This window comes from Chiloscyllium plagiosum, unplaced genomic scaffold (genome assembly GCF_037043375.1).
Source record: "Chiloscyllium plagiosum isolate Xiang-an unplaced genomic scaffold, Cpla_swu_hap1 HiC_scaffold_29, whole genome shotgun sequence".
NCBI lineage: Eukaryota > Metazoa > Chordata > Chondrichthyes > Orectolobiformes > Hemiscylliidae > Chiloscyllium > Chiloscyllium plagiosum.
Genome location: NW_028270167.1, coordinates 87,786,651 through 87,800,177, shown reverse-complemented (window position 1 = coordinate 87,800,177; position 13,527 = coordinate 87,786,651). Strand labels below are relative to the sequence as shown.

Genomic DNA, 13,527 nt, shown 5'->3' with positions numbered 1-13,527 from the left:
GCCATGCTAAATTGCCCGTAGTGTTAGGTAAGGGGTAAATGTAGGGGTATGGTGGGTTTCGCTTCGGCGGGTCGGTGTGGACTTGTTGGGTCGAAGGGCCTGTTTCCACACTGTAATGTAATGTAATCTAATCTAGTCTATAATGCTTTACATTTTATCATTTTTCTTTATTTTTCTCTTTCGTATCAAATATCTGCCCCTGCGGGATAGTGTACCTTTGGTGATCTGTAAACTTTTCACCGCACTCCTGTGAGTACATGTGACGATAAACGCGATCAATCTAATTTATCTCTGGTGATTCCACAGACCTTAGATTGCTGTTTGATTTTTCAGGGGTTCTATTTTTTCCCTAGTTTCTCTCTTACACTTGATATACTTGGAGGGTCGCTTGCTATTCTCCATTACCTTATCAAACAAAATTATCTCCTGCCCCCTTTTCCCATCCTGATTACCCTGGTAAGTTTGCACCTACACGCCGTATGCTCAAGGGTTGATCGCAGCTGTCCATACCTGAGATATGCTTTCTTCTTTCTTCTTGACCAGAGGCTCAGTATCCCCTGTCATGTACTGTTCCCGACTCCTGCACGCATTCTCCTTTACACTAACAGGAACATGCTGCCCCTGAACGCTCATTATTACGTTTCTGAAAGGCACTGACTTGCAAGGCGTCCCTCTATCTGCCAACTATTTCTCCCAAACCATCTTTTGAAAGGTCCTGCTCAAAGCCATTAAAATTGCCCATTTTATAATGATTCGGAGATGCCGGTGTTGGACTGGGGTGTACAAAGTTAAAAATGACACAACACCAGGTTATAGTCCAACAGGTTCCAATGGAAGCACACCAGCTTTCGGAGCGACGCTCCTTCATCAGGTGATTGTGATGAAGGAGCGTCGTTCCGAATTCACCTGATAAAGGAGCGTTGCTCAGAAAGCTAGTGTGCTTCCAATTAAACCTGTGGGACTATAACCTGGTGTTGTGTGATTTTTATCCAATTTTATAACGTTAACTTGTGGACCAGGCCAATCCTTCCACGGGACTATTTTCAAACTAAGAGAATTACAATCACTGGTCTCAAAGTTGTCTCACTCTTATATCTCAGTCTGTTCAAAAGCTCTGTAACTGATGTCACAAACCCTCAGATGATAGGAAGGAAGTTTATGCAGAGTCGACAGGATGGTACTTCCTGTTCCCTTTTCTGATGCGGAGACTGGTGCCAGGTGTTCTGTCCGGTTTTATCCCTTAAGATCACGGAGCAGTTTGTTACATTTGAGTGTCTTGCTTGGTCGTTTTAGAGACCATTGAAGACCGTATCATATGTTTGTGTGTCTGGAGAACTGCTTTCTGAAAGTACATTAGTGAAGGAAATTGGTGTTTACAATCGAAATTGGTTTCACGGTCACTGTTACTGCCACCAGATTTTAAATCTCGATATTTTATTTCTAATTTATTTTTGATTTAATTATTTTTAACTTCCACCAGCTGCCAGAGCATTGGCCTGTTCTGGATCAGTAATCCAGTGACATTTTGACAAAAGCACCATCTTCATATCGGGACCTGTCAGAAACTACACTGAGCAGATTATTTCTGAGCTGTGATGTCACGTGCAGCGAATATAAATGTTTCAAGACTGGCATCCGTGATTCCGTGGGCATCATGACGATGATGAGGTGGATCACTGACTCAAAACACCTGGCTGAGGGTGCTGCAGATACTGCATCCCTGTCTTTTCCACTGATGTGCAGGGATGTTCCAGGATTTAGGATGGGATATTTGCGGAGCACTCTCCTCAAATGAACTGTTTAACCGTCCATCACCAATTCGAGGAACTAACTACCTGCACCCCTGGGTCTATCTATTCAACAACACTCCCTCTCCTCTTCCGTTAACTGTGTAAATCCTGCCCTGGTTTCTTTAACAAAATGTAACACCTCGTATTTATCTGCATGAAGCTCCATCTGCCATTCCTCATCTACTGGCCCAGTTGATCAAGATCATATTGTCCTTTTAAATGACTTTCTTTACTGTCCACTATAAAAGCAATTTCGGTATCGACCACACACAGACTATCCATGCTCCGTATATTGTCATCCAAACCATTTCTAAAGAATAACAAGCAGCAGCAGGGTGGCCCTTGCGACAAGCCACTGGTCACAGGCTACCAGTTAGAACAACAAATACCTCTCAGCACACTCTGTATCTTGTTGTCAAGCCAATTTTGTGTCTAATTGGCTCTCTCTCCGTGATCCCTGTACGATCTAGCCTTACTAACCATACTACCATGAACCTTTTTCGGCTTCACTAAGGTCTATGTAGACAACTCATGCTGCTTTACCTTTATCTATCGTTTTGGTGACGTCTTGAAAACTTTCACTCAAGGTTGTTCCTTTAAACGAATGCGTGCTGACAATCCGTAATCTGTCCTGCCTTTCCAAATGCATGCAAATCCTGTCTTTCAGAATCTCCTTCAACACTACCTACCCCTGACATCAGAGTCACCTTTATGTAGATCCCTGGATTTTTGTTGTCGCGTTTCTAAAAAGAATGTTACAACATTTGTTCTCTTCCACTCCTCCAGCACCTCACCCGTGGTTCGCAATGATGCAAAACAAAATTGAAAGAACTCCAGGTTCTGTAAATCAGAAACATTGATAGAAGATGCTGGAAAAACTCAGCAGGTCTGACAGAATCTGGGAATAGAAATCAGAGTTAACACTTCGGGTACAGTGACACTTCCTCAGAACTCTCAGAAGTGATATAAATATCTCAGCTCGGGGCCAGCTTCCCCAACTTCCTGGAAAGATGTTGGATGCAATTCAATAGATACTTCTCATTTACCAACGGTTATGCATTTTAATACCTCCAGCACTTCATCTTCTGTAATGTGGCCTCATTTCAAAACATCACCTTTTTTTGTTTCCCCGAGTTCCTTCGTTAACATGTCTTTCTCCACAGTAAGTAGAGAAGGGGAATATTTCTGTGGGATCTCATCTATCGAGCGATAACAGGCTAGAAGGCAGTGGCGTGGGGAGATCGTGTCGTTGTGAAGAGTATGAACGCAGCCTGGCCAGGCACTTACGGACTGTGCTGTTTAACTGCTAACATTGTTTTTACACTTTTGTAGGAAGAGCTGTAATATTTTAAATTTTATGTTTCTTTGATATATTTTTCCATATTGCACCAACACACTGTATCTTTGTGGGGGGGGGGGGGGGGGCGGGGGGTGTTAGGGGTTACCTTTGTACGTAAGATTGTGTCACATATAGAAACGTGTGAGCATTTCACCTTCCTCATGTGAGTACATGCGGAAATAAATCAAATAAATCACATTCATCTCCTGTGGTTCCACAGATCGATCGCTGTTTGATGGTTAAAGTGTCCTATTCTCTCCCTAGTTTCTCTTCGGTTCTCCTTAACCTTATCAGCCAAAGTAATCTCTTCTCCTCTTTTTGCCCTCCTCATTTCCCTGATAAGTATACTCCTACAACCCGAACGCTCAAGGGATTCACTTAATCTCAGCTGCCTACGCCTGACATAAACCATTTTTTTTAGTTGACCAAAGCCTCAAAATCTCCGTCATGTCCTGTTCCCTACTCCAGCTCGCATGGCCCTTCACACTAACAAGAACATATTCTCCCTGAACACTCATTATTATGCATTTGAAAGACTCCCACTTGCCTGACGTCTCTCTACATGAGAACAGCTTTCCCCAATCAAGTTTTGAAAGTTTTTGCCTAATACCACTAAAATAGTCTTGCCCTCATTTATAATGTTAAGTTTTGAAACATGCCTATACATTTTCTTAACTTATCTGATTTTATGCTGTGATCTTCTTCCAAACATGCTCCTCCAAGATCAGTTGTGAATTTCACTCTTTGCCAATTTTCCCAGATGCACTCCGATGCACAGCGATACATGAATTCAAACAGCAAAGGCAGTAACTGTAGATTCTCTCTTTCTCTCCTGCACTTTCCTCACCATGTGCTTCCTTTTTCTCTTCTTCTCCCTTTTAAAACTGCTGCTGTTTTGACTTTTTATTTCCAAAGTTACAAAACAATGCAACAGCATATGAAACAGAAATTGCTGCTTCTGGAATTCGAGGAAATCACCACCACCAAAAACACGTCAAAAAAGGAGCAGCTGTTACAGCCAGAAATTTTTTCGGTCCTTCATCAGGCATTACCCAGAATCCAGTAAGTCGTTGGACAAGATTTCCCGTAGGAGACTGGTTAGCAATATTAGATCTCATGGAATACAGGGAGAACTAGCCATTTGAATACAGAACTGGCACAAAGGTAGAAAACAGAGGATGGTGGTGGAGGGTTGTTTTTCAGATTTGAGGCCTGTGATCAGTGGAGTGCCGCAAGGATCAGTGCTGAGTCCTCAACTTTTGTCATTTACATAAATAATTCGAATGCGAACGTAAGAGGTACAGTTAGTAAGTTTGCAGGGGACACCAAAATTTGAGGTGTAGTGGGCAGCGAAGAGTTTTACCTCAGATTGCAACAGGATCTTGACCAGGTGGGCCAATTGGCTGAAAAGTGGTAGATGGAGTTTAATTCAAATAAATGCGAGGTGCTGCATTTTGGGAAAGGAAACCTTTGCAGGACTTATACACATGATATTAACGTCCTGGGGAGTGTTGCTGAACAAAGAAACCTTGGAGTGCAGGTTCATAGCTCCTTGAAATTGGAGTCGCAGGTCGATAGGTTAGTGAAGAAAGCGTTTGGTATGCTTTATTTTATTGGTCAGAGTATTTAGTACAGGAGTTGAGAGGTCATGTTGCGGCTGTTCAGGTCATTGGTTAGGCCACTGTTGGAATATTGTGTGCAATTCTGATGTGTTTCCGATCGGAAAGAAGTTATGAAACTTGAAGGGGTTCAGAAAAGATTGACAAGGATGTTGCCAGAATTGGAGGATTTGCGCCATAGCGAGAGGCTAAACAGGCTGGGGCTGTTTTCCTTGGAGCGTCGGAGGCTGAGGGGTAACCTTATAGAGGTTTACAAAATTATGAGGGCAATGGATAGGGTAAATACGCAAAGGCTTTTCCCCGGGGTCGGGGAATCCAGAAATAGCGGGCATAGTTATAGGGTGAGAGAGGAAAGATATAAAAGAGACATATGGGGCATCCTTTTCACACAGAGGGTGGTACGTGTATGGAATGAGCTCCCAGAGGATGTGGTGGAGGCTGGTACAATCGCAAAATTTAAGAGGCATTTCGATGGGTACATGAATAAGAAGGGTTTGAAGCGATATGGGCCAGATGCTGGCAGGTGGGTCGAGATTGTGTTGGGATATCTCGTCGGCTTGGACAGGTTGGACCGAAGGGTCTGTTTCCATTCTGTACATCTCTATGACTTTATTTTTAGAAAAACTTTCAAACTAATATAAAGGGTATCACTGGTCCAGATTTGCTCTCACGCTGACGGCTCAGTCACGTGCCCTGTCATATTTCCCAAGAGGAAATAAAAGTGAGGTCAGGACCACATCAGCCATGGTCTTACTGAATGGAAATGCAGGAATGAGGGGTCGAATGTCTGCATGAATTTGCCTGTTTATGATTTTGTGTGTGTGTGCCTGTGCGCGTTTCTGTGTATCTGCATTTGCCTGTGTCTTTGTGCGTGTGTGTGTTTTAGAGTATTAATATATGTAGCCATGCATCTGCGTCTCTGAGAATTAGGGTTTATGTTGTTTCCGGAGTGAATCCATTAAAATGTGGGACAAATGTCCCTCCACATTCTCAAAATTTGTTTCTCTCTCTCTCTTGTTTTAAAGTGAGATAATAACAATGTCTCTGGCGTACCTACGCCCCTGCACAAGCTTCAGCATTGTGTAAATAATGTAGCAACGAAAGTGACTCCTCATAGAACAGTACAGCATAGAACAGGGCCTTCAGCCCGCGATATTGTGCCGACCATTGATCCTCATGTATGCATCCTCAGATTTCTGTGACCATATTCATGTCCAGGAGTATCTTAAATGTCCCCAATGACCTTGCTTCCACAACTGCTTCTGGCAACGCATTCCATGCTCTCACAAATCTCTGCGTAAAGAATCCGCCTCTGATATCCCCTCGATACTTACCTCCAAACATCTTAAAACTATGACCCCTCGTGTTAGCCATTTCTGCCCTGGAAAATAGTCTCTGGCTATCGCCTCTATGCCTCTCATTATCTTGTATACCTCAATTAGGTCCCCTCTTCTCCTCCTTTTCTCCAATGAAAAATGTCCGAGCTCAGTCAAACTCTCCTCCTAAGATAAGGCCTCCAGTCCAGGCAGCATCCTGGTAAATCTCCTCTGAATCCTCTCCAAAGCATCGACATCTTTCTTATAATAGGGCGACCAGAACTGGACATAGTATTCCAAGTGCGGTCTAACCAAAGTTTTATAGAGCTGCAACAAGATCTCACGACTCTTAAACTCAGTACCTCTGTTAATGAAAGCCAAAACACCATATGCTTTCTTAACAACCCTGTCCACTTGGGTGGCCATTTTAAGGGATCTATGTACCTGCACCCCAAGATCCTTCTGTTCCTCCACACTGTCAAGCATTCTATCCTTAATCCTGTACTCAGCTTTAAAATTCAACCTTCCAAAATGCATCACCTCGCATTTATACACGTTGAGTTCCATCTGCCACCTCTCAGCCCTGCATCCTGTCAATGTCCCGCTGCAGCCTACAACAGCCCACTATACTGTCAACGACACCTCCAACCTTTGTGTCATCTGCAAACTTGCTGACCCATCCTTAAATCCCCTCATCCAAGTCATTAATAAAAATTACAAACAATAGAGGCCCAAGGACAGAGCCCTGCGGACCACCACTCACCACAGACTTCCAGGCAGAATATTTTCCTTCTACTACCACTCGCTGTCTTCATTTGGTTTTATTTTTGTGAGCACTGTAATTTGTGCAGTGAAAATGTTGCAATGTTCTGCCTTGTTGTGCCGTATCAAGTACAAGATTCAGGCAGCATGGAGGCGCAGTGATTAGCACTGCTGCCTCACAGCGCCAGGAACCCGGGTTCGAAGTGGAGTTTTCACATTCTCCCCATGTATGCAAGGGTTTTGTTTGGATGGTCCGGTTTCCTCCCAAAATCCAAAGATGTGCGGGTTAGATGAATTGGTCATGCTAAATTGCCGATAATGTTCACGGATGTGCAAGTAATGTGCATACTTTCGTGGCAAATGTTGGATAATGGGATAGGGAAGTGGGTCTCGGTCTGTTACACATTCGACTTGTTGTGCCGCATGGCCTGTTGTCACATTGTAGCGATTCTATACCTATGTACAGATACTTAGTACGAATGTAAAAGAATACTAAATGAAAGTCCAGAGCAAAAATGAATAGAGAAAAAAAAGAGCCGATTTAGAATCCTTATATCCAGTCTTCAAATCTTGCTGGACCCAGTCACCAGACCGCACGGGGACCAGTGACCAAACTAAATATCCAAACTACACTGCAATATCCAAACCACAAGGTCTCCTGGCCCCTGCAGGCCATTTTTCTGACCACGCTGGCCCCAGTCTCCAGACCACACCAGGCCCAGTCTTCAGAATTCACCGAGGATATTATACAGGCTGCACCAGGCCCATACTCCTGAAAGCACTGGGCTCAGTATCCAGTCCAAGCTGTGCCTTATATCTCGATGCCTCGCCTCACCACGCCAGCGTCCTGTCTGTAACTCATCTTCCTGATTCCCGTCAGTCACATTAAAATGCTTTTTCTTTATTTGGGAAAATAAGTTTCAGAAAACGGGAAAAATAGCAACAGAAATTACGGGCGGAGCAGAGCGGCTCCGTCTGGAATATTCTGACTCTGCAGCCATCTTCAGATCATTTCCTGGTTGTTTCTTTGTTTAAAGAACGACTTTAGAGACTCAGAGCAGTTTTGTCCGATTTCTGGCAATGATGTCCCTGAGATGTTAACAGAAGGAGATGAACATGAGCATTGCTGGCATATACGTTGCCATTGAGGTGGTATATGACTTTACAACCCATTCTCACTGTAATTTGGAAGAGCAAAAAACATTGAAATTTAGATAAAGTGCTAGAAATTCACCTCCACATTTTCTTGAGAGATTCACTCACAGTGGCCTGAATAGAATTCTACTGCTGAGGTCTGCGCAGTTCTTTTGGCTGAACAAATATCTTGGCCGATTTTATATTTCCTTGCACTGCTAAGGTCTGCATAGCTCCCAGGGCTGGAAGATACGGAGTATGGGTTTATAGATCCATTGACTGCTGTGATTTGCATCACTCCCTGTGCTGGACAGATATCGAGTAAAGGTTTGTAGATCAATACACTGATGCAGTCTGCATAGCTCCCCCTGCTTTACAGATATCTCGTCTGGGATAATAAATCAATGCACTGCTGTGGACTGCATAGCTCCCGTTGCTAGAAAGATATCTCGTCCAGGTTTCTAGAAAAATGCACTTTCACAGTCTGCATAGCTCCCCGTGCTGGAGAGACATTTAGTCCGTGTTTATAAATCAATTCACTGACGTGTTCTGCATAGTTCCCAGTGCTAGACAGACAGCTAGTCAGAGTTTATAGATCAATGCACTGCTGTGGTCTGCACTGTGTTCGGCACTGAGAAAACGCTGGGTTGGACAGAGCAAAGCTTCATCTGCACAGTGCTTTGTGCTGAACATGTATCTCCTCTTGGCTAACAGTTCTCTGTGGTGAATTAGGAATGTGATATAAGGAAACCCTTCAGCTGATCTGACCATGCCCTTATTTTATCTCCTTTTTCTTATCATTTTCCATACCATCTCTCACTCCATTAATGTTGCATGGTGCCTATGCACAGTACATCATGTTAAAGAATTCCCACTGTCCTGGCAGCATCCACAGCCTTTTCATTCAGAACAAGTCAACAATTCCCATCGTCTTCAGGACTTCATGTATAAAGAAAGGATGGTCTCTTGGATAAAGAGACCCCTTTGTACCTCGCTCAGAACACCCTCTTCCCTCACCACGTTGCACCATCAACCAGCCAGATAAAAATGCCCCGTGTGTACTGAGAACAATGGGGCCACTGGAACATGTGGAAGCAGACAATCAGGCAGCGAGAGAAACACTTCTCATGTCTGAACGGGTCAGACAGAACCCACCAGTAAGCCTGTAATCTATTTCCTTTTATGGAATATACAGCATTTTATTCTTCCTGAAAAATTAACAGGTTCACGGATACCCACGTTATATTCAAGCTGCCAAACTGTTTTCAACTTTTTATCTAATTAGAGATTCACTACTTCCTTTTGACGACTTATATCCCTGTCAATTTTAGTTAGAACACCTTTCTTCCATTTTTTCGAAAACGTTGATATTAGTTACAAATAGTTGAGGCAGCAAAACTGATTACTGCATTAATGTGGTTGTTAATTGCATTGAATTCATAAAGAATGATTCAACTGTAATGTATCCCTGCTTCCGGCTCAACAAGCAGTCCTCCCGATATTCCTATGCAGAAGGTTCGAAAGGCTGAATAGTCCCTTCCAATTCATGTGTAGCAGACATAAGACCGAAAAAAATTGCCCAATTCTGAATATTAGTCTCAAAATAGTAAATGGCCTCATTCTGACCCTGCCTAAAACTTTTGATAGGCTGAATGGCATTTATCTGTATCAGTGTCGTTGTGAACGGTGCTGAATATTTTGGAAGCATCAGTGCCACTTACGATCTTATGATGGAGGGAAGGCCATTGATACTACAGCTGCTGATAACATACAGTGCCTCGTGGATGACCAGTTTGCATTTGCTCAGTCCTTTAAAATTATGTCCTACTTCGCAGGAGATAGTGCCACATAACACAGTGGGCTGTCTCTCCAATATGAGACATTCCCTCCACCAGGACTGCATGCTGGGTATACCGACAGACACTGTTCGGGAGAGATCCATCTGTGACAAGTAGTTTGGTGAAAATGTTCCCCTCTTCTTGGTTTCCCCCATCACTGCCCACTGTCTGGCTGCTGTGTATTTGAACTTTTGCACTGCTCAGAAAATGGTGGACCTGTGAAGACACTCTTGGTAATGGATATTGAAGTGCCACACAGAATACGTTTGTGTCTTTGTCACACTCAGTGCTACCTCAGATTCTTTGTCAACATCGAGGGGAACGGGGTTGTCACAGAGGGACGGTGTGAAGGGCTGTAAATGTATTCGATCAGATTTCCTTGACCACCTTTGACCTGCTACCATGAGATTCCCGGGTTCTGGAATCAATATTGGGGAATTCCAGGGTACGTCCTTTCGGGACTGTATCCCACAGTAACCTCGCCTCTCGGGCGGGGGTGGGGGGGGGGGGTGCGGATCTGTCCTGTCGATGGGACAGGGTTGTACACAGGATGGTGATGGGTCTTCAGGCAATATTACCCATCAGTCCTGCTACTGTGAGTATGACGTTGTCAGACTGTTTCATAACCGGTTCAATATTTGGAATGACTGTGACAATAGAGAATGGAATAGTGAATTTAAAAGCTGAATGAAAGCCACTATATCTGAATGTGTGTTGTACGCTCAAAACAGACTGAGGAATTCAATACAACCTTTGAAGGAAATGGATATGATTAAATGACATTGGAGAGACACGGCTACAAGGTGATCAATGTAGGGAACTGAATATCCGGAGCATTTAACGTTAGGGAGTGTCAGACAGAACTGAAAAGGAGGTGGGGGGAAATTAAGTGACATTCCCTATAACAATCTATACGCGGCATTTCCCCTAAAATTCTATAACTGACATTCTCTCGAACATTCTATATCCACCATTCTACAACCGATATTCCCTGGAACATTCCATATCCTTCATTCCCCAGAACATTCTAGACACAACATTCCATAACTGACATTCTCCGGAACTGTTTGTAATTGACATTCCTCCATATATTATACAAGTGACATTCCACAGAACATTCTGTGCCCAACATTGCATAACTGAATTTGCCTGGAACATTCTGCATCTGACATTTTTGGCGAATGCCCGGATGTCAGTGATTGGAACGAAAGATAATATCCCGAGGGAAGAGAAACCATTCCAGAGAGAAGGAGACACTATTCTGAAGTCACCTCAGGTAGTTTAAAGAATGAATAAGTTTGAACTGCGTTTACATTCCTTCACGACAGAGGATCGACCATAAGTCAGACTAAAAGACAAAAATCTCCAACCTCCATTTCTGTTTAAAGAACTGGGAGAGAATCCTTCTAGACAGCAATGTCGTCTCCATCCATATTCGGAAGTGGAAATAAGTGACCTATGTCTGCTCTCGATTGATCGAGTGTGCTGGAATGTTGTAGAAATCATCTGATCTTATGGATGGGTCTCTGTGTTTTTGTGGAGGGAAGTGTTTCTGTGCTTTGTGGTAGCTTTTTCTCAGTAATTCAGACGTTCTCATTTGTTATTGAAGCTCCAATTATTTTAATAAAACTCAGAATATAGTGACGCATTTGAAATCTCACTGACTCCTAAATCAAACTGGTCACTTTGTTCCAGGCTGATGTATAATGTCTTTGTCTTCCTTCCTCACAGTTAACGTAGCGACGATCTGCATCCTGCTTTATAAAGATTGTGGATTGTCTCCATGTGTCAGACGTTACCTGGGGGCCATGACTGTGGCGGATCTACTGGTCATTATTCTCGACCTGATATTGAGACACATTCCCATTGTTTATCGGGAACAGTTTTATTTCCTGTGGTACATCCCCGTGTGTAATATCCATGCCGTCCTGCTTTATGCAGCCACTGACTGTTCTGTCTGGTTCACCGTCACTTTCACCTTTGATCGTTTCATGGCCATTTGTTGCCAGAAGCTGAAAAGTAAATATTGCAGTGAGAAAACGGCGGCTGTGGTTCTGGCAACAGTGAGTGTGCTGAGTTGTTTAAAGAACACTTTTTGGTATTTTATGCTCACAGGTTGGTATTGGCTGGATAACAGCCCTTGGTTTTGTGATGTAACACACACTGTTCGATCCTCCCCTACCTGGGTCACAATCGAGTTCCTCCACAACATTCTAACCCCGGCTGTCCCATTTCTCCTGATTCTGCTGCTCAATGTTTTCACGGTCAGGCACATTTTAGTGACCAGCAGAGCCCGCAGGAGACTCCGCGCTCACACCACTGGGGATGGTCAGTCTGACACAGAATTGAGAAATCGAAAAAAATCCATCATTTTACTGTTTGTGATCTCGGCCAATTTCATACTTTTATGGTCAACCTTAATGCTTTATTCTATATGGTACCGGATGTATTGGATCGGGTATCAGTCTGTGACTCTCCATCACTTTGTGCGGGAATTGGGCTTCATGCTGCAGCTCCTCAGTTGCTGCACAAACACCGCGATTTATGCCGTGACCCAGACTAAGTTCAGACAACAGCTGAAAATTATGCTGAAATATCCCTTTATCCAAATTCATCAATCAATGAAATTCACTCAGTAATCAATCTTTCCGCGATGTTCTCATTTTATTTCAATATTTCAACAATGAAGCAACCTGTTGCTGTGGTACGAGACAGAAAGTAGTGCTGGTTTATTCAACCTTATCCCATAGGATTTTACAGGGACACATTTCAATGATTCTTCAAATTAAGGGACCAGTGAGAAAAAGCACCACCCCACTCAATGTATGTATCACTTCAATCTGAAAACAATAAAAAAATTCATTAAAAAGTGCCAAGCAGCAGAATGAACTTTTCTTTTTATCTTTCTGTTGAATAAGCTGAGCTGGACACAAACAGAATCACCCACAAGTACTCGCCCACAGGGAAGGGGAGGGGACCGGGCCTGACCTCACGGGTTGGATTTCAGTCGCTCTGTCCTTACTTTCACCTCTGGGACACCCACTCCGACCTTGGTTTCACAGAATTCCTCTCTCTACAAGAGTACCCACATCTGGGTTACAGTTAGGGGGAGGAAACGGGACAGACAGACAGTGCGGAGATTCCCTGTGGACATCCCCCTCAGCAATAAGTATACCATTTTGGATACTGCTGCGGGGGATAACCTACCAGAGGAAAGCAATAGTAGCCAGTTCTCTGGCACTGAGCCTGACACTGTGGCAAAGAAGGGAAGGGGGCAGAATAGAAAAGTACTCGTGGTAGGGGACTCGATTGTTAGGGGAATCGACAAGATATTTTGTGGTCAGGATTAGGATTCCCGGAAGATATGTTGCCTCCCTGGTGCCAGTGTCCAGGATATCTCCGATGGTGTATGAGGTTCTAAAAGAGGAGGGCGAACAGCCAAAAATCGTGTTACACATTAGCACTAATGATATACCCAGAAAAAGGATTGAAGATATTAAAAGTGATTTCAGGGAGTTAGGATGGAAGCTGCAAAGCAGGACGAACAGAGTAGTGTTCTCGAGTTTACTACCGGTGCCATGAGATAGCGAAGCGATGAACAGAGAGTGGGCGCAGTTTAACACGTGGCTGTGCAGCTCGTGAAGGAGGGAGGGCTTCAGATACATAGATAATTTGGTTGCCTTCTGCGGAAGGTGGGACCTGTAAAAGAAGGACGGGTTGCATCTGAAC

The 13,527-nt window shown here is 43.7% G+C and overlaps 1 protein-coding gene across 1 annotated transcript in view; it reads left to right on the top strand.

Annotated features, from left to right (window-relative positions):
• Positions 1 to 12,437, top strand: part of LOC148142424 (putative G protein-coupled receptor 139) — a 43,458-nt gene extending 31,021 nt beyond the window's left edge. The window contains exon 2 of the mRNA XM_087976575.1: positions 11,530 to 12,437. Coding sequence (XP_087832701.1) covers positions 11,530 to 12,437 — 908 coding nt within the window. The remainder of the gene's footprint in view (positions 1 to 11,529) is intronic.
• Positions 12,438 to 13,527: the final 1,090 nt, after the last annotated feature.